The following is a 21138-nucleotide window of genomic DNA, read 5'->3' as shown; positions in this document are numbered from 1 at the left end:
ATGTGGACTCCTGCAACTCATATTGCAGTCAGAAATAATCCACAAGTGTAAATCAAGTGAGGTTATTATTCACTTACAAATACTTCTGAGAAGGTTTCTTCACTGTCCTTTGCATTGGAAACAAATTGGCATTACAAAGTGTTGCACTTTCTTCCCTTTTGATGTTAAAATTTAGAAAAAGAAGCACATCAACTTGGTCTAATAGCGAGAGTGAGCGTCACGGCGGGTGAAGTCACGACCAGGAAAGGATAAAAGCACATCCGGTCTGTCCGGCATTAGCTTCGAATTAGCCAAAGCAAGTCGATCACAGGGATGCAGGAAGTATGGCAGGGCGACTCAGCGTCTCGTTCCCTTCTCAGGGAACTAGGGGTACAGTCGTAACCTGAGATGTTCCCTTTCGAGGGAGCTCACGCTGCGTCGAGACCCTGGGGCAGCGTCTAGGTCCAGGCTATAAAACCTCACAAATGTGAGCGGGAAAGACCAGCCCGCTGCATCACACACCTCTTGTAGAGAAACCCCTGAAATTAAGACTTTAGAGGCCACCATACTCCTAGCACTTAAACTTTGGCACTCAAAGTTTATTTTCTTGGCCATAAAGGAGGCAAATCTCACAAAAACATGTCCATGTTAACATGTCCTATTACTGTTGAGGTTATTTTGTCATTGTCATTTGTTTAATGATGATTCTCATTAGATTGTCATTACTGTGTGTCTGTAAATATATATGTGACCCTGGACCACAAAACCAGTCACATGGGTCAGTTTTTTTAAATTGAGATTTATACACCATCTGAGAGCTGAATAAATAAGCTTTCCATTGATGTATGGTTTGTTAGGATAGGACAATATTTGGTCGAGATACAACTATTTGAAAATCTGGAATCTGAGGGTGCAAAAAAATCAAAACATTGAGAAAATCTCCTTTAAAGTTGTTCATATATGTTGGCGATTGTGCAGCATTCACTCACAGAAATACATGTTTTATATATTTACAGTAGGAAATTAACAAAATATCTTCATGGAACATGATCTTTACTTAATATCCTAATGATTTTTGGCATCGATAATTTTGACCCATACAATGTATTGTTGGCAATATATATATATATATATATATATATATATATATATATATATATATATATATATATATATATATATTTATATATATATATATATATATATATGATTTATAAGTACTTTAAACAATTACAACAATTACATTTGAAGTCAAAAAGTGCTTAATTGCCCTTAAAATAATGTCACAATGGAATAAAACCTGAATGGTTCTAAAAAGAGTTTCTGCTTACAAAGAAAAATGTTTGATTCTATTTTGAGTCGTGTTAGAAATTCTTGTATGGTAGTCTCAGCATATAACAGAGGATGATTTCATGTTCTGTAGGAAGGTACTGGCAACATCTGTTTTTCATTATGTGGAACTCTAGGCTGGGATGGGGAATGGTCTCCTATTCTCTCTATTCTAAAGCAGTATAAGGGTCCTTCTGGATCCAGACATATATGTGGTGATCTAGCCAGAAACTGACCATATATGGACTTGTTATTCAATGTATCATATTCCTATATGATGTAAGCTATACACTATCTTATTGGTTAACTCTGTGATACTCCCCTCATATGCTTACCCAAGTACCTAGTGTTAGATAAAACTGCATATCAGAATAAAGTCAACAATCACAGAGACTGTGCTGGTGAAAGTATTGAATGACACATTTTTGGCACTGGACAATGGTGAAAATGCTCTTCTGATTTTACTCGGCCTTTGATATTGTGGATCATGATATAATGATTGACCATCTGGAACACTGGGTTGGTCTTAAGGGAAATGTGCCTGAGTGGTTTAAATCATATCTCTCTGGTATGTCTTACTCTGTCAGCACAGGGGACGAGGTTCATCCAGATCACTTCTTCTTTGGGGGACAGGGGGACCTCAAGGTTCGATTCTTGCACCAATATTATTCTATCTTTACATGTTGCCTTTAGGATCTATCTTCTATATATGAAATGATCAATGAAGAGCAGAGAAGAACACCAGATCTGGGGACCAAGAATGGCACACACACAGAAGTGTAGTTCATTCAATAGTCAGCTTTATTGTGCTCGTGCCATAGATTATATAGCAAGTGCAGGGCATAGGCTGAAACCAACAAATAGAATCAAAAGTCAATATAGAAAAGAAAGGAGACCATAGAGAGACAAACAACTCCATTCATGATTATACCATATGCTAGATTGCTTCTTATGGATAATAAACAGCACATCTCTTATGAGCGTGTGACTAAACAGGGTGTAAAAGAAATGATTAGAAAGGAGATGCAAACATATTTATCCTACAGTATAAAGTACAGTATAAAGCTAAAGTTTTCCGAAGCAGGCAGAGGCATAGTTGTTAGATTGATTCTTCCAGTCCAGCGTGTAAGAAAGCCAGCGGTAGAACTGAGACTTCCACTTCACCATTACTCACTACTGCAGAGAGAGAGAGAGAGAGAGAGAGAGAGAGAGAGAGAGAGAGAGAGAATATATTATACTGATAATGATAAGTCATTTAGACCAGACAAACATTCAGCAGTCATGATTTAAGTTTGTGCGTGTGTGTGTGTGTGTGTGTGTGTGTGTTTGTTTGTTTGTTTGATTATATAGCACCTTACAGGCTACACCGTAGATCCAGAGTGCTGTACATTGCAATAAAAACAATAAGAGAAAACATAAAAACATCTATGTACTAATGTACTAAAATGCCAAAGAGTACAGATTAGATTTTAAGCGATCCTTAAAAACATTAAGAGTCAAGGACGTTCTAGCATCCAATGGCAGATTATTCCACAATCTAGGACCAGCGACAGAGAAAGCACGATCACCCTTCAATTTAAGACGCGCAAGAGGAATAGTTAGAAGACACTTGTTTGATGATCTTAGTCTTACGCCTGAACTGTAGGGCTTAATAAACTCAGCTGGCGCCATTCCATGAGGTGCTTTAAAAAGATATATCAGAAAATTAATTAACAACCTTGAGGCATATTTTGTACCAGCTGCAGGTGAGCAACACATGTTTGACAGGTCCCAACATAAAGTGCACTACAATAATCTAGACAGGGAAAAATATAAGCGTGGACAACTTTCTCCAGGTCGCTGGCTGAGAGAATTGATTTTGATTTGGCTATTGCTTTTAAATAGTAGAGGCAATTACGAACTACCGTCTTTATCTGTCGATCAAATAAGATAGATGAGTCAAAAATAACCCCCAAGTTCTTTCCTTGATCCATGTGATTTGTGCACAATTTGTACATAATTATAAGGTGCATTTTGTCATATATTTACAAAAACTTGTCATGTTGCATTTTGCAAATTCCTCAACCTTGATAATTTATAAAAAAATAAATAAAAAAAAAAAGCTAAATGGAAATGCTATAATTCACTTTGCATTAATTACTAATGTTATTTTCACAGAGCATTCAGTGCTACTGAAAATGCTATTAAAATGTTACTATATTCAGGCTCCCTTACTTTCAAGCACTAGTGCTATAGTTAAAAGAAATAGTTCAGAATAGAGACTCACTCTGGACACTATTGAGGGTCACCTTGCAAAGACCTCCAAAAAGCGAATTAAAAGCATCAGTCTATATTATTTCTTTAACCAGTAATGACAGCTGTGACGACAGCCCAAGCTTTACAAGTGTGCCAAAAGCTGTTTAAATATATAATATATATAATTCATAATATTTATATGTATATATATATTTGTTTGTGTTTTTAGAGTCTGGAATAGAGGATTGTATATCCTGTACCAGAAATATTTTCAATAAATTTCAATAATAGAGATCAATATTCTACAGCATGTTTTGAGGAAAATTAGCTTGTTGTCTACGTTACTATGATTGTAAATAGTTTTCATTTGTGTTTCAGCAACATTTAGCTCACAAGTTATTGATCCAGGAAGTTGAAATCTGTGAATATATTGCCAACTTTACAGAACTCCTTGAACCAAGCACTGACTGCTTTTCTTTATATTTGAGTCCAAGTTCAAACACTATGAAAGGCTCCATTGTTAACGTACGAATCTCTGAAACACTGCCAGCGGGACATTAAACAGGAAGAGTTTGTCTGAGCTAACATCAGTTTTTGCGAGGAAACGCAAATATCTTCGCAAGGGAATGCACAAGTTTTGAGAGAGAACACAATTTGATTTTTTTTTCTCCCATCCCAAATTTTTCCAGTGATCCAAAAGCACAGTATTTATTTACAAATACATTTTTGCATTTGGTAGATGCTTTTATTCAAAGCAACTTCCATTACATTCAAGGTATACACTTTATCAGTGAAGCATGCAATGCCAAGGTCATGGACATGATGGTGGGAACACCTCCAGTCCCGCATTAAGCTGGACACAAGACAGTTTCACTCAAGACACATGTGCTGGCCAAAGCTTAAGAGACAAACACAAGTGAGCATGTGGTGATTTTCTCTGTTTATGTGGTGTGTGTGGACGGATTTTCTCATTCGGTGACTCTCACCTGTTACTGCAATACTGCAGTTTTGGCAGGAGACTGTCCCAGAACTTGCACTGCTGGGCTCTAAGCATCCGGAGTGTTTGCGACAGGCCGATGTTAAGCGTGACGTACTCCTGATGTTCCAGCTTGAATGGCGGCCATTCTGCTCCCTCGACACTCCCTGAAACATCCCTGATGTTAGGATCCCTGAAACATCAAGCCAGGAAATCAACCGAAAGGTCAGGTTATGGATGGTACCGAGTAACATCAATACATTTCTAATCCAAAACAACTGAAGCCAAAAAAGAAAGAAAAATAATTCAATGCAATTACTCAATGACGTTTTTCGCACTCTTGTAAAGAACGCCTTGTAGTCCTTTAAAACCAGAGGCTTTGAATCTTAATGCAGAATCCCAGAAAAGCAAAGTCTTCAAAACAAGACATTTAACAAATTGCCTGATACTTTTCATAACCGAATCTGCCAATTTCAGGAAAAGATTAATGTCAGCGTGTCCCATTGTGATCTTGTTTACTGATCATGTTTATTGATATATTGGCATAGTGTCATTCCCCTCCGACGAGAAGAGTATGGAGTGTTAATTGAAAGAAACTAAACTTGATCACAGCCACAATAAAGGCTGTTTTTGCCTCTCCATAATTTATGCCAAACAAATGAGGATGCAAATCAACACTGGCCTGCCAGCAACACCAAGATCTGTTTAGTTTTTACACATCAACTGAAAAAAGTGTGAGCAGATGAAACCTAGACAGCAACAGAGTGTCGGCCCAGATTCAGCCAACATCAGGTATGGGTGAAAGCCACATGTACCAGATGTGACCCGGATCTGGGCCGACACTATGTTGCTGTCTGGGAAGCTTTTACAGATTAAACTTCTCCAAATCTGCACTGGTTTATACTTTTCTGAGAGATAAATATGAACAATTTCCTAACCGTTTATATTAAATATATACAAATATTTTTTTAAAATATATAAATTGTATAGAATAAATTGATATAATTGAGAATAAATAGAATAAATAAATAAATTGTCAAGACATTCCAAGAAATTGTCTTGTAAACACAAATTTGAGTATGATATTCTCAGTATTAAAAGAATAGTTTGGTCAAGAATGAAAATTTACAACATTCTTTTTTAAGGCAGAATTCTTGCACTGATTTATCTCCAAACAGTGACAGAGAAAAGATCATGTCAGATGCTTCAAAAGGGACGAATAGAACACCCTGAAGGGTACTCCACATTTTGTACATCACAAGACATATGATGCTACAAGTCACATGAGGGTTTTTATGTTAAACAGAGTAAAGACTAAATGCATGTTGTTATTCACTGACAATGTTCTAAGTAACATTCAGGCCTAATTGATATAGGCATGCAATAGCCAATGATGTTTGACATTATTGAGCTCAAACTTGGCGTGTTGTGTTGGTACAGTATGAGAGAACAAATGAGATTTGACAGCCGCTACAGTGGCAAGACAGAAAAACAGTTTCCTTTTATCTTCCACACTATCAGAAAATGTGTACTATTGTACAATTGTCACATGGATAGAACCCTTAATGGGACATTTTTGTACCTTATTTACCTCTAAAAGGTACATACACACATTATGTGCCATATTTTAGGGGTAGGTAAGGCACAAACTTGTCCAATTAAGGGCACTGCTCTCATGACATTGTACCATTAAAAGGAACAATTTTCCCACTTTTTTTTTCTGACAGTGCATGGAGGAAAGAAAGGCATATGTGTTTTGAGAGTGAGTAAATAAATACAGATTTAACACTGTGAATTAGGATAGAACACAAGCTCATGCAGTAGATTGTGTGTCAGATTTACACTCACCCACTTCGAGCAAAGTTGCTCCAATGCTCCATTATCCTCCTGCTCATGGCCTCCTCCTCCTTGGAGAATCCTAAAGTCTGATTCAGAGGAATCCCAAAAACAAATGGGGTCTCATCCCCATGCAGTACACCCATCCATTGAGGCCAGGGGTTGAAGCTGGAGCGATGGTTAAAGAGGAACAACCGGGCACTGCCACCATTCTCAACATACCTACGGGCAAAATCCAGCATGGGGCATGATAAATAGTAGTCGCCCACCATCCAGCCAAGGGCATCTCTGGTTTTTGGCTGGCTCTGCTCATCTGTCCAATCAGTATACTGGAAAGCAGCCGCCTCTCTGGCTATGTCACTTGAACCAGGAAGGGCCAAGGATACACCTGTGAGGAACTGGTCTCGATTGATAAGACTCTGGTTATAGATGCCAAATCCAGGTGCACCATATACAAGGAAATATGTCCCTTCATCTTTGCTCAATCCCAAAAGAACTTCTGTCTTCAGAAAACGTCCTGACTGGATTAAGACACTAGGCATGTCTACGAGAAATTCTCCATCCACTGTTGGCGGAAAGGGCACACTTATAATCATGGGATCAGAAATGACATCGAATTGAAGGCTGACAATCTTCTCAGGTTCAACTGCTCTTAAGCAAGCCTCCGTTTCATCAACAGATGATCCAAGTGGGCAGTTCAGAAGCTGAGCCAGAGTCAAAGAATGGTTCCAGGCCTGATCTGGCTTCACGGCCGCCCACACGGCATTGGGACTGCCACTCTGGAGAATTGCACGGGTGAAGAGGCCATGGCTGCCCTGCGAAAGCAAATGGTGTCCCACAGAGCCAGCACCTGCACTCATACCAAACAAGGTTACGGAGGATGGATCGCCCCCAAAAGCAGCAATGTTTTTTGACACCCAGTTTAGAGCCAGGCGCTGGTCAAATAGACCAGCATTACCTTTAATGCTCTCACTTTCAGGTAGAGATAGGAAACCCAATGCTCCTACCCTATAGTTCATAGACACCACCACTACTTGTTGCGAGTGGCTGAGGACACGGCCATCGTACACATCCAGGGAGGCAGTACCTGTGGAAAAACCTCCACCATAGATCCACACCATAACTGGGACTAAGGGTTTGGTTCGGTTCTGAGATTCGATTGAGGGAGTCCAGACATTGAGGTACAGACAGTCTTCACTAATTTCGGTGTTGGGATTCCACATCTCAGCTCCAATGAATCCTGGGTACAATGAATCCTTTTCCTGGAAGCAGGAATTGGAGTACTGGGTGGCATCTCGTATCCCATTCCACACTTCAGCGGGCTCTGGTCGTTTGAATCGAAGCAGGTCCAATGGAGGCTTGGCGTAAGGGATCCCAAGGAAGGCCCCCAAGTGCCCTGAACCTCTTGGCACAGGAAGCCTCAGTCCTCTGACCTTGCCTTTGTCAGTGGAGATGATCAGTTCATCTTGCCCCGCTGCCGGTTGGAAGAACAAAAAAGCCAGAATCGGCAAAGTAGTTCTGAGGTGAATACCCATCATGGTGTCTTCAAGGCTGATAAATACAATCATAAGGAGATCAAAATGAGTTTTAGCCATCAAAACAAGTCATGTTCTGTTTGTGGTTTCAGAGACTCCAGACCATATAAAAAAACACCACCATGCATAAAGCAGAAGCATTAGTTTGAATTCATGAGTTTTCCAAATCTTATAAGAGCAGATTATAAACAAATTGATAACATGCCTACACTGACCTCCATATTCCAAAAATAACAATAAAAACAATTAAAATAAATAAATGAATGATTTTTACATAAGATTCCAAAGGGACCTCAAACACCAGTCGCACCAAATGCCAGTCACACATTTAAAAAGCACATTTCTAGCACATCTCCCCTGTTGCACACTTATTATAGTGATATTACATGGCTACACGAGTAAGGCAGGAGCCAGCGGAGACAGTCAGACAGATATTAATGACAGCTCGGATACAGCTTACTGCAGGTGGAGAGTCAAGCTCAGACAATCAGAGCATTTTGATGAGACACCCAACTTCAACTCAGCTCCAAGTGCAAAAGAAATTTCTAAAATTAGACACCCTGATTGCTTTTTGTGATAGTGGGTAAACCCTGCTCGATTAATATGACCTGGTTGAACCAGACAGAGTGACCAAGAAGACTGAGCGTCTACGTTACTGAGAAGAACTACTTTCCCTAAGTAGAAACTGCACCACAGAGCAGCTTCAGGATTGGCACATTGGGACTGTTGTTGAAAATTCATTTGTAAAAGTGTTTGTTTCCTTAAAACAGTCTCTTTGCAGTGGTGATAATCTTTACTTCCGCCTATATATATATATATATATATATATATATATATATATATATATATATATATATATATATATATAATCTTGTAGAAAGCAATATGAGCGTCTGAAAAAGTAAATTCTATCTTGACTAGCATGTAAAATGTTAAATACTTAATTGACACAGACTGAGAAACCTCAGTGAAAGCTTATACTTTCACATTTTCTGAAGCTTAAGTGTTCTGGTTTACTTACTGGCCCAAATCAAAGAAGCCCACTTCCAAGTCTCTAAGGTATCCGGGTCCCTAGATGTGCTCATTTATGGGACCAATGGGATTTTTGCATCTATTCATTGTTGGCCAAGTGAAAATTGAAAGTCTGATGGTTTACTAAAGTAATCACACCTCTCTTCAACAAGCTGCTTGATTTGAGGATCATTCAATAAACCGTGCAGTACATGTTTTCACTACCATTTAAAAGTTGAAGATCGTTAAGTGTTTTTTTAAAGAAGTTACTAAACACATTAAATTGATCAAAAGTCACAGTAAAGACTTTAATATATAGTCATATAAATCTAAAAAAAATGTTGTTCTTTATATTCAAAGAATCCTGAAAATCCACAAAAACATTAAACAGCACAATGTTTTCAACACTGGTAATCATACGTGTTTCTGAAGCATCAAATCATCATAGTGATTTCTGAAGGATCATGTGACATTGTAGAGTAATGATGCTGAAAATTCAGCTTTGATCACAGGAATAAATTACAATTAATTAAAATATTGAATATGGAAATCTATTTCACATTGTCCGGTTTGCTTCTCTTGAGATTTAGATTTTGATCAGACCCATAATTAATGAGAAGAATCATTTACACTTCTTTGTGAACTGGTTAGATTGATTTAAAAGAATCAGTTGATCAAAAGATTGTGTTTGTGAATCAGATATTACTATTATACTGTAGCTATTATAGTCACAATCCACATGCAGCTTCTATTGCTGCAATTTGCAATTGCAGATGTTGGCTATTTATACAGTCTGAAGAAATAGCCTACATTGCAGTAAAAGTGTTTTCTTAGTGCATTAAACCAAGAAAAAAACTTGATTCACCCATAACCTGTGTGAGACATAAAACATGACACAAAACTTACATTCTGTCTAACCAAGACTCTCTCTGTTCTGGAAATAATCCAATATAACTAACATTCCCACAGTGTCCCATGAAACAGAAACTTAAATTCATAAGTTTGAATAACAGTGAAATAGCAAATAAATGAACATGTAAAGAGTCAAACCTGTGGAAATCTGCGTCCCAAACAGCAAACTGAGTTTTTCTACTGGATATTATATAATAAGTGTACTCATGTTACACAAGATGTATGTCAGCCAATCAGAAGGGGTCTGTGTGTTCCGAGGTCAAATCCCACAAATCTCATGACTCCAGTGGAGGGAGAAATGACTTCCAACACTTAATCTGTGTGTCATCAATGTTCACTGCATAACTTGTCTTTTTTAATCTGAGAAAGTCATACACCATTGTCATTTGGACTGTTATTCAAAAAACGTTATGTATCATCCAAAGCCGTTTTTATTGAGTCAGAAAGTTAGTGATTCTTAATATTTAAAGTACATTCAAAGATGTTTTTCTGCCAACATTACGAGAACATTCATCAAATACACTGATAAAATGATTATGTTGTGAAGTAAATACTTCAGGAAAAAAAAAAAAAAAAAAAAATTATATGAAAAAGTAAATTATACTTGTAGAAATTAATGTGTAAATATCAACATTATACAATTAAGTAAAGCCTACTCAACTTTTCTTGTGTTCTTATCAAGCACTTGGGCATACATAATTAATAAGGCTGCTTTTATCAATGTTTTTTTTTTTTTTTTTTTTTAGCTGTATTTACATAAGCAGTTTAGGTTGTTACATCTGGATGTAATTTAGAGATTTTGGGTTAGTTAGTTAAAGTCAGTTAGTTAAAATAAAGATATTTTGAAGAATGTCGTAAACCAAACCGTTGATGGACCCCATTGACTTCAGTCCATTGATTGTCTGGTTACCAACATTCTTCAAAATATCTCCTTTTGTGTTCAACAGAAGGAAGAAATCATAAATGTAGCTCTCCTGAAGTTATTAACCCTCCATTTTATTTTTATTTTTTCACGAGTAATAACTGTGAAAGTAATGCAATTATTAACCTGGGATAAACTGTAATTTCACTGTGAAACTGTTAACAGTGTGTTGAATATGTCAATCACAAGTTTTGATGCATCGAGTTTAAGAGCAACACAACTTTTGAATTTGCTAACATTACCCTGAAAAAAAAATGTGTAGAAATTACTTTAAAACATTTTTGTTTATTTTATTCGGAAATGACTAATTACTAGTACGTTTCACAAATAATTAAACAGCTAATTAAACATGATTTTTTTTTTAAAGAGGAAAGTCTGAAATAGTTTATGAAAAAAGGAGATTTTCCAAAAAAGGGACACAAATGTCTGTATGTGGGATTGTAAGGAATGCATGGCTGGAGCAAAGATGATCTCTGAGAAAGGCTTGCTGTCTTCCATATCTTTATACACAATAATAATCTTTTATTTGTAATATTTGTCATGTCTGTGTGCTGCCCTGTGTAATAAGCAGTGTGTGTGTGTGTGTGTGTCTGTGCAATAAGCAAAGTGTACATGCGCTGTGGAGCCACCTATAGGCGCACATTACTAACAAACTCTTTAAATAACAAAAATAATACTATGCCATTTTTTGCATCATAGGATTTTGTTGCCATTGTGGTGGATTTTAATTAATCAACTTTAATTAATCAACTAACATTTGTTTTTCTTGCAGGAATAACATTCATATACTTTTAATGTGTCCAAACTCTTTGGGGAAAAACTTGTGAATATGAGTGTATGTGTCTGTGGGTATTAATAACAGAAAGGGGAACTGAAACTAGACATGACTAGTTCACAAAAACCTTGTGATAAGTAATCAGAAAATCAGAGTTTGCTTATGCCAGTGACAGAGGGAAAAGGTTGGGGCTTTTGAACCAATTGAACCAATCATATTGAAGGTGACATGTTAGTCTTATTTGTTTATTTGATTCTATAAAAACTGTTGTATATGTGTTTTTCGGTGGGATTCTCAATGGAATTTGTCTGAGATCCTCCGGCCTTGCTTCTTGGGAGAGATTTCCTGAGAACTGCTCGGGAAGATCTCCTGGCCGTGATTAAAGCATTTAAAGGACACTTGCAGGTCTGTTTGTCGATTTATTCCTGCGCAGGAAGCTAGTTTAGGGAAGCAAGTTAGTTAGAAACTCGGCCAGTTGTCGACTGAAGACGCAAGAGCAGAGAGTAAAGGTATTGGTGTCGAGAGCAGACGCCAGAGAGTTTAAGGTATTGGTGTCGAGTGCAGACGCCAGAGATATTAAGATCAGGTGGGTGTCGAGTGCAGACTCCCCAGATAGTTAGGTTTAGGGAAAACGAGTCAGAATAGCAGGTGATCTATAGAGTGGGGACGTCAGGAACGAGACCCAAAAGATAGAGCCAGGTAAATAGGTTTGAGAGAAAAAAATCCACGACACCATCTTGCATGCAAAACAGAAAATCAACGTTATGAAGAATACACACAGTAGGGTCCAACAATATGAAAGCTTGTTATCACTGCGACATGTGGTAACAAGCTTCGTACAGCATGAGATCCAGCAATATTATTATATAGACAGCAATATTATTATAGAGATTTAATGTCTTCTTTTCTCTTCAGTTGATTTCATCTAAGGCTGTGTCTGAAGTCAGTTGCAGTTCTTGTGTTTCTGCTCGTCTCTTTTTCTGTTCTCTTCTTTCCTTCAGTGATTCTGCTTGTTAACAGGCTTATTAAGGCTGAGGTGACTCCATATTTAATATACACAGACTTTGTGGCTCAGATAAGGTCCAGTTCAGGTTTATTTCTTTGCTCTTGGCTGACATGTGGCATTGCTATGGCCTGCTTGTGGCCCAGATCTGGCAAACAGGAGCGGTCCGCCCAAGGGTCGTCATTCCACGCTGCATGTGGGCCAGATCATCTTTCCACATGTGCCAGATGTGGGCCGGATCTGGGCCGAAACAATGTTGCTATCTGGGACACTGCTCTTGAGACAACTTATTTTTTGAGATTACTCTGCCCTCTATGAAGGGGAAAAACAACAACAATTAAATAATCAGCTTTAAAGTGTCTAGAACCACAAAACATATACAACCAGATGGACTGTCATCACAAACATCACTGCGCAAAATCAGAAATTCACCATTTGAGGACAAATACAAGCACAGACCTCAGATCAGTAGTTAAACTCACTCTGACGCGGTCATGAGAGGACCTTAAATGAGGAATGCGAACTTTTTTTCTCAGTGTAAATAATAGCTATTTACACTAAAGAGACTGAAGGGTAACTGTGTTTATGCTGCCACCCACCGTCGATAAAAAATTAAAAAAAACTACACAAGGTTCAAACAATCTCATAATGCTGAAAAAAAAAAAGAAATACATTACATGAGTTTTGACGAAGAGATTGTGATGAACAGCTCATGTTATAACAGACATTACTTGTAAAGTAACTTTTAAGAAAAGTGTCAGCTGCTATTTTAGCAAAACAAATACCAAATTATTAAAATTGTTTTATTTAAAAAAAAGGGATAAAATGCTACAAATATTCAGCTCTAAGCAGTTAATTATGGATTTTCTAATGTGGGATAGACACTTTGTGTTTGCTGTCTTTATCAGTTTGGCTAAAAAAGAAAAAAAAAACTAGCCTATGTTCTAATTACAAATATATAACACAGAAATTGTATACTATTTAAAGGATTTATTACAAATATTTCAGATTTTTGTCAGCAACAATAATAACCATGCAATGGAAGTCAAATATTAAAATAAATTAAACTTTGGAACATGAAATGTCTTAAAAACTGTTATTAACTTGTTAGCTTCTATAGGCTACTCTTCACATGGAGTTTAGGACATGTATTTTCAAAAGCATGCATTAAGCAAATTGTAATGCAAAAAAAAAAAAAAAAACTTCATGACAAAAAATAAGCAGCCCTTGCTACTCCAGTATGCCATTGTCCCTTAGTCCAAAGTTTTGAACCTGATCTTAAAAAAAATAATATTGCTGCATTATAAGCCCAACATTTTATCAAAAATACATGTATGGCATTTAACTTTCTTAATGCACATTTTCCTATTTTAAGGGCTGTACACACCGGGACGAATATCGGCGCGTGTTATTCGCCAGCGTTTTTCAACGCGTTTTTTGTGTTCACACCCAAGCGATTTTCGCTGACGATGAGCCGAGTGAACATGCAGATTCATTCCCTGACATTAGATGGCGCTTAATGTAAATCAGAAATACCCCGGTACACAAGGTGGCTTTACGCTTTACGCTTCTGACACTCGCTTGTCACTCGCTTGAAGAAGAGAGCAAGTATTTACGCACTTGTCAAAATCATACAAAGAAAACAGTTTTTGTAGTCGCTGTCACGTTTGTCATATAGTTCTTTATGTTCCGACACTAACGAGACCAGCAGCTCTACATTCATATGGACTTGCATCTTCCTCGTCTTATCTCTTCCCGGCAGTGTAGACGCTACTTGGCGTATATCTTCTTCGCCGTTACGTATGTGTGCTCGGCAAGACCGTTTTGTGTTTGAGCGCCCCCAAGTTGTGTTTTACTGTAACTTCAGAAGCTCCAGACATGTGAGCAAAAGCGCCAATCTCATTGGTCGGATAGTTTTTGACGCAGCGCGTCAAACCAAAAAAATGAACCCGAGGCGTTTTTTAAAAAATGACGCTTTTACGAGTGGCGTTTTTCGCGTCGGTGTGCACACTCACATTGCCGCCCTTTGTTTAGTCACGAGGCGTTAAACGTCTGCGAATATCGCGCGCGAAATTCGTCCCGGTGTGAACAGGCCTTTAGACTGTCCCACATTAGACAAAACATGCTGTCCCACTTTTGAAACAACCTTTTCTAAAGTGGGACGACAAAGATTGCTTTAAATAGAAAATATTCTTAACACATTTTAACAATAATATTGCAACATTTGATGTACAAATACATACATCACAAACAATTTAGAACATTGTTTTATTGAACGGATTTAAATTTTAATGTTAAGAGATAACTTTAGGTGTCCCGTTTTAGTCAGTGTCCCACATTACACTAATCCACCCCTACCAAGTTTCTAAATGTTTGTAAAATATTGACGTCTAAATTTGAAACCTGGATATACAGAAACAACAAGAGGAACTTCGCTGTGTCTGCTAGTTGTTATTGTTCAAGTATATCAACAGAAACTGATAAAGAGCCAACTGAAAGTGACGCTTGTCCTTGAATCTGGCGCGCATAATTTAAGAAAGCGAAAGTAAGCTAAAAGCGAAAGCGGAAGTTTAGACGTGGCCTCGTGTGAAAGACTGCGGACAAGAACTCTTATGGTCATGATACAAATATTATTTTTTTATAGCTCTTTTTTTTTGTGTTTGTAATCTACATTATGTTTATTGTTATAGCAATACTCCTGGTATTCGCTGATGGTACGTATGATCACTTTACGTTGATACGCGAAAATAGCTTTCGAGTTTTTCTTTCTCATTTATTAAAGCTATCAGTTTCTCTATTATTTCTAGGCTTCACTGTGCACAGTCCACCAGATCCTCTAGCTGCTCCTCTGGGATCTTCAGTGATTCTGCCCTGTTATGTTGATGAACCTTTACCAATGGAGGATCTGGAGGTGGAATGGAGAAGAACAGACTCAGAGACTTTAGTTCATCTGTTTCAAGATGGTGAGAGTCGAGCAGAGGTCCAGCTGCAGGATTATCAGGATAGAGCTCATTTCCTTACTGATCAGATTCAACATGGAAACTTCTCCCTTCGTCTGGATGATCTGACAGCTGAAGATGAGGGAAATTACACGTGTAAAGTTTACAGTCAGCTGGAGTCTAATGACACTGTGGTTCAAATAAAAGCTGTTGGTGAGTGAGAGACACTTGAATTGTGGTGAAAATTTCAATTTATGTATTTTATGTTTAAACCATTATTCCTTCAGAGAGTCTGCTGGTATCAGGATCGAGTCGCTCCACATCTGCATATGTGGGTGAGGATGTCATTCTGAACTGCTCTGTAGACTCTCACATCAATCCTGAACACATTGAGGAGGTTTCATGGAAAAGAACAGATGAAGATATTCCGTTTCTGCTCTATCAAAACAATGAAGCTTTTCCAGATTCATCAGATGAGCGATACACAGACAGAGTTGAGTTCTTCACTGATGAAATCCCCAAAGGAAACTTCTCTCTCAGACTGAAGAGTGTCAGAACTGAGGATAAAGGAGTTTACATGTGTGAAGTGTTTGCTGGAGTACTTTCAGCCAGTGCAACTGTAGAGCTGGAGCAACTGGGTGAGTCGACAAAACATGGCAAATAAATAATGCAGTCTGTTAACACCAACCTTCTTCAAAGGCTATTGTAAACTATATGGTATTTTAGCTATATTTACACTTGGATTAGTATCTACAAATATCAACTTTTAGTATCTAAAAGTATCTACATTTTTGTACACTTGGTGTCAGATTTAATTTAACAGCTAAATTAGCATGAGATCGCAATGCCATAAAACCTAACAGCTACATTTACTAAATAAAATAGAGTTCTGCATTCAAATATTACTGAATGTTATGTGGACACAATGACTGAAACAGAACTCAAACTGAATGAGTTATAGAGCATTTCTAGATCCCAGCAAGATTATTGGATTTTCTCTGTCTACTGTAACTGTGTGTTTATAAAACACTTCTGTTATAGCACAAAAGTCAAGATAAAATAAGATCAGGTGTTTATGGTTAAGTATTGATGATGACAATCATCATGTAGTGACCTGATTCACAGATCTCATTCAGTGTCTAATCTCTGATAAAATCGGCAACATCGTGATTCTACAGCATAAATGTTGTGACCATCAGATAATATGAAGGATTTTCCTAACAGTGTGTGCACAAAATATTTTCATCCATAAAGACTCACACAGACATCAAGAATCAGCATATGAATCTCAACAATAGTGACCATTAAAGAAGGATTCATGCTGCAATTGCATTCTGGGTACTAGCATAACACAAAACTTATCCGTGGCTCCCAGCATGCATTGCGGCATGAATCAATTTTGAATGGTCACCACTGTTGAGATTCATATGCTGATTCTTGATGTCTGTGTGAGTCAGTTTGATACCTTCGAATTTTTAAAATCTGATTGTCACAATAATGGATCTTACATGTCTCCTTAAATGTTATGAGTTAGCTTAACTTATTGGATTTGATTTGACTTTGTGTGTGATATTGTGAGCTAGCAGTAACTGCAAATGCTCTGAGTTCTTTTAAAGTTTGAAATTGCACTTTTTTACTCAATATAGTGAAGTTTTATATAAAGTATTTGACGTTTAATTGTGCATTAAGAAATATCCTTGTTTTAGTGCACTCGATTAAAATAAGTTCAGAGTACTCATAACTATTGTTTTTTTATAAACTCAATTGAATTGAGGTAATCAGTGTCCTCAAATGAAATGAGTTAGCTTAACTTGTTTGATTTTACAGTGAGTGCAGTTGTAAATGTCATGACGGATGTCTGTGTTTCACAGGTTTCTCTTCTTGGCACATAACTGTGTTGTTTTTCTGTTTTGTTGCTGGATTTGGAGCTGTACTTCTGCTCTGCTGTCTGATCTACTGCAGATCAAAAAACACAGGTGTGTTTGGAAGGAAAACCTTTTTATTTCTTGTGATTAACTGTATTAATCTTGTATTAATATCAATCTGAATTATTATTCGTATTAATTGTATTAATCTTGTATTAATAAAACTGTATTAATTAACTGCATTAATCTTGGGATTAACTGTCACAGTGTTTTGCTCATTTAACTGTTTATCTCCTCTCCAGTCAACAGCAGAACAATCTGGAATCTTCAGCTTTCTCTGGTCTTTTTTCCAAATGTCTGTATGTTCTTCGCCTTCCTCCTCTGGGGTCTCACTGAAGGTGAGTTTAGGAGTATACAGTATAGCACTATAAAGCATGTGGCAGATTTTATTAGTCTTTTTTGTAATTTTGTACAAAATTGCATTTTTTTTGTGATGGGACTTAAATTGTTTTATTTGATCGAAATTGTTTAATACCTGTCAATTAATATTCTGTTCCAGGATTTCTCCATGAGACCGTCACTTGCTCTGCTCTGTATATTCTGAGACCTGTTATGTTGATTTGGGCTTTGTCTTATTTAAAGTATCTCCAAGGTATGTTAGAATTTAAAGTTATTTATTATTATTATTTTGTTAAGGGGATCAGTAAATGCAAATTGATGGCAACAAAAAAACATAGCATGACAATTGTCACAGCCACGCCAGGCTCCACCCTCACACAATCACAGCGCACTCCCTCTCCTGAGTACTGATCACACACCTGCACATCACACACTTGCACATCATCAGTACTATAATCACCCCCGGCATTTAAGCCTCATTCTTACTCTTTGTCCGGTGTTGTTTGCATCAAGACGCTAACACCGTGCTTACCATTAGGACTCTCCTTGCTGAAGCCTGATCATCCCTCTGTTTCTGTTTCCACAGTGCCTGGCGCAGCGGTGAAACCTCCCCCTCCCCTCATCCTAGAAGAGGGTGCCACTTACCAGGTACACGCCATCTTGGACTCCCGGCGCCATGGTGGTCTAATGGAGTCCCTCGTGGACTTGGAGGGATACGGCCCCAAGGAATGCTCATGGGTACCCAGAGACGATATACTTGATCCTAACCTGCTCGATCAGTTCCACGCCACCCATCCGGAGAAGCCCGCACCTCGGGGCAGAGGCCCGTGGATCAGGTTTTTCAGAATAACAAGTGAATTGACTGTTTTCACAGTCGTTGTTTATTCAGGTGAGTAAATCCTTAATGTTTCACATCAGAGATCATGCTGATTATTCTGACATTAAAAGTGCTTTATGAAATATTACCTGTTTTGCTTTAACTTCAATAGACTTGGCCAGAATTCAGCCATTAAATCTCACCCCTCCCTCTCTTTTTCTAAAATCCCGTCGTCCAAACCTGAATACTAAAAATGATTAAAATACAGACAGTGTCTAGTATCCCAGGAATACTTTCTTTTTTTTTTTCTGCTGTTTACAAAGACACGTGTGATTTGTCAGAATATCCATTACAGTGAAATCTGTCAGAAAGTAGAAACATTTAAATGTGGAATGTTCGAAATATTGTTCATTACAAAATAATAAAACTACACCTTATTATAGTTTATACTTTACTGCATGTACTGTAGCCTTTTCTAAAATACCCAAAAATACTAAAATGATGTACATTAGGTGACCTTCACTTTCTTTGATACAGATTAAGTCAATATGGCTTAATTTAACCCCTTAAATGCCCGCCCCTCCCCCAATGTAAATTATTATTCATATATTTTTTTAAATATATATTTTCAAAACATGTTGAACTCTAAAACTGCAAGAAAATCAAAGCCAAAATCGGAAACAAATTGTGTTCCAAATTTTAGATATCTCAAAAAATTAGCTTTCAGTAATATTTTTTTGGGCGCAGTACCAAACTTTTTCACAATATGACAACCAGACTCCATTTCTGATCATATAAGGGCGCCTCCATTTCCATATGTGGTTTGGAGTAGGTTTCCAAATAGCTTAGGAGTATGAAAATATTATTGTTGCAAATTGATAAATTACTGATCCTCTGTAATGTATTTTGAAAATCAGACAACAAAATATGAAAACTAGAGATTGTAAGCTTTCAAATGATATAGTTTGTCAATATTAGTTTAGGTTTAGTATAGGATGTTACTGTTTTAAATATGTAATGTTTGTGGGCCCACTGGTGGGCCGGTGACACTTAAAGTCTGTTTGTTTGGCAAACACTGCACTGTTCTTTAGATTATGTTCTGTTCTTGCTCGGGACATCATTTATCTTGTGTGACGTTTAATTTCTATCTATTCATCTAGTTCTTTTTACATATGGCTGGAGAAAGAGTGCACATGACACAAGCATCTTACCTCGTGTAGCTTCTGGATTCAGCTTTGTAATTGTTGTGCTGTCGTGTCTCAGTTGCCTGAGTAACAGTAAGTGTTTCTGCATGATTTGATTCGACACTTACTTTGTTAAAGTGGGAGGCTAAGTATATATAAGCACAGATTAATTAGGTTAATGAGTTTATTAACATTGGTTTTGTTCATTGATGAGACTTTCAGGTGTCAAGAGAATAGAAAAAGTACTTGACATGTGACTGAGCCAAACATTAAACCTTACAGACATTCAGCCCGATCAATCATCAGACTTTAGTGTTCCTCAGTACTGTACGACTGAGATAGCCAATGCTCACTGTGGTTGGGAAAGCTTTCACAGACGAAATTAGTGTTTAAACATTACAAAATGAACGAGAGAGAGAGAGAGAGAGAGAGAGAGAGAGAGAGAGAGAGAGAGAGAGAGAGTGTGTATATAATTCATTCTTACAATCATGCTTACTTTTCTCTCACTTTGTTTAGTTTTTTTGGTGGGGAATATTATCTTGTCTGGGTCTCAATTGTTCCATTTGATCGACTCATTTGGAATTCCCTCTCTAGGTAACACCTGCATACTGATTCCTTCATAATTCATTACAATGATATGCAGCATGCAGTTTTAAATTCCACCTGTTTTTCTGTGTAAAAATCCAGTTGATTATAATTCAGCCAATTTCAGCTCGACATAGAACAGCTTGTAGAAATACATGCTGACATGAATGTGAAAACTGAATTAAGTCATTTAGAGCTCCATAAGAAAACCACTAGACTCTTATTTCAGTAATTTAACATTTATGTTTAAGATCTTCAGAGCAATCCTATGTATTTTAGCTACATGTTATTGACTTTTCTTTTTTAATGGGAAAATAATAGACGTATTCTCTTATTTTAGGATCTTTAATTGTGGAATCTGTTCCACCACTACTGTTGCTCTTCATGCTGGCTTTGCCTTGTCTCCAAGCAGAATTCAAATGTAAGTACATGCTGAAACACATTCTTATCATTGTTGTATATGTTCGAAAGAGTAAATCCTATAATAATATTCCTGTATGTGTGAATTTGTGATTTTGATACTGCATGAATAGAAATGCACTGCTTATATAAAAATAAATGCTTAATTTATTTGCTAAATCCTAATTTAAAGTCTGCATGAAACAGGAGTTGCTATTGACAAAAAAAAATCTAAAAAAATAAAAATTACAAAAATTGAGGGACTTTAGTGTGATTAGTGTGTAACTGAATGGAGGCACATCTGATAGTGAGTGGCTTAACTGAATGATTGGCCTTGCATACAGTACGTCATGGACGTCAAGTGAATCCTATCATGAGAAGGTATTGTAAAGCTTAGTTCCATAGAAGATGAAGACGCTCATACAATAACATAAGAT

The 21138-nt window shown here is 37.2% G+C and overlaps 3 protein-coding genes across 5 annotated transcripts in view; 1 reads left to right on the top strand and 2 right to left on the bottom strand.

Annotated features, from left to right (window-relative positions):
• Window positions 1-21138, bottom strand: part of LOC307156550 (galactose-specific lectin nattectin-like) — a 65832-nt gene that overhangs the window by 27535 nt on the left and 17159 nt on the right. The gene's annotated exons all lie outside the window — the stretch shown is intronic.
• Window positions 2088-10000, bottom strand: LOC307170634 (cholinesterase-like). Of its 3 annotated transcripts, none has more exons than XM_079891822.1 (4): window positions 9952-10000; window positions 6368-7906; window positions 4530-4712; window positions 2088-2484 (listed from the first exon to the last, which is right to left on the bottom strand). In XM_079891822.1, the coding sequence occupies exons 2-4, from the start codon at window positions 7891-7893 to the stop codon at window positions 2475-2477; spliced, it is 1719 nt and encodes a 572-aa protein (XP_079747948.1). In that variant the 5' UTR covers window positions 7894-7906; window positions 9952-10000; the 3' UTR covers window positions 2088-2474. The 3 variants fall into 3 exon arrangements, with proteins under 3 accessions (XP_079747948.1, XP_079747949.1, XP_079747947.1); XM_079891823.1 differs by having other exon boundaries at window positions 2088-2481; window positions 9952-9962; XM_079891821.1 differs by having other exon boundaries at window positions 9808-9957.
• Window positions 15054-21138, top strand: part of LOC307166693 (uncharacterized protein) — a gene marked incomplete at its 3' end in the record, with an annotated part of 34664 nt that continues 28579 nt past the window's right edge. Inside the window, exons 1-7 of the mRNA XM_079885206.1 lie at window positions 15054-15227; window positions 15321-15665; window positions 15740-16090; window positions 17324-17428; window positions 17620-17715; window positions 17877-17969; window positions 18303-18605. Coding sequence (XP_079741332.1) covers window positions 15188-15227; window positions 15321-15665; window positions 15740-16090; window positions 17324-17428; window positions 17620-17715; window positions 17877-17969; window positions 18303-18605 — 1333 coding nt within the window. The 5' untranslated portion in view covers window positions 15054-15187. The remainder of the gene's footprint in view (window positions 15228-15320; window positions 15666-15739; window positions 16091-17323; window positions 17429-17619; window positions 17716-17876; window positions 17970-18302; window positions 18606-21138) is intronic.

This window comes from Squalius cephalus, assembly GCF_949319135.1.
Source record: "Squalius cephalus genome assembly, chromosome: 1".
NCBI classification, from domain to species: Eukaryota; Metazoa; Chordata; class Actinopteri; order Cypriniformes; family Leuciscidae; genus Squalius; species Squalius cephalus.
Note: the sequence above shows the minus strand (reverse complement) of the source record. Positions and strands in the feature narration are given on the sequence as shown.

Bases quoted from the DNA above. Each gene is read 5' to 3' on its own strand.
- LOC307170634 (XM_079891821.1), bottom strand. From the start codon at position 9,899: ATGAATTTAAGTTTCTGTTTCATGGGACACTGTGGGAATGTTAGTTAT. The intron at 7,907-9,807 runs GTAAGTTTTGTG...TGTATTTATCAG, and splicing joins GAGTCTTGGTTAGACAGAAT to CCTTGAAGACACCATGATGG. The intron at 4,713-6,367 runs GTGAGTGTAAAT...TTGATGTTTCAG, and splicing joins AGCAACTTTGCTCGAAGTGG to GGATCCTAACATCAGGGATG.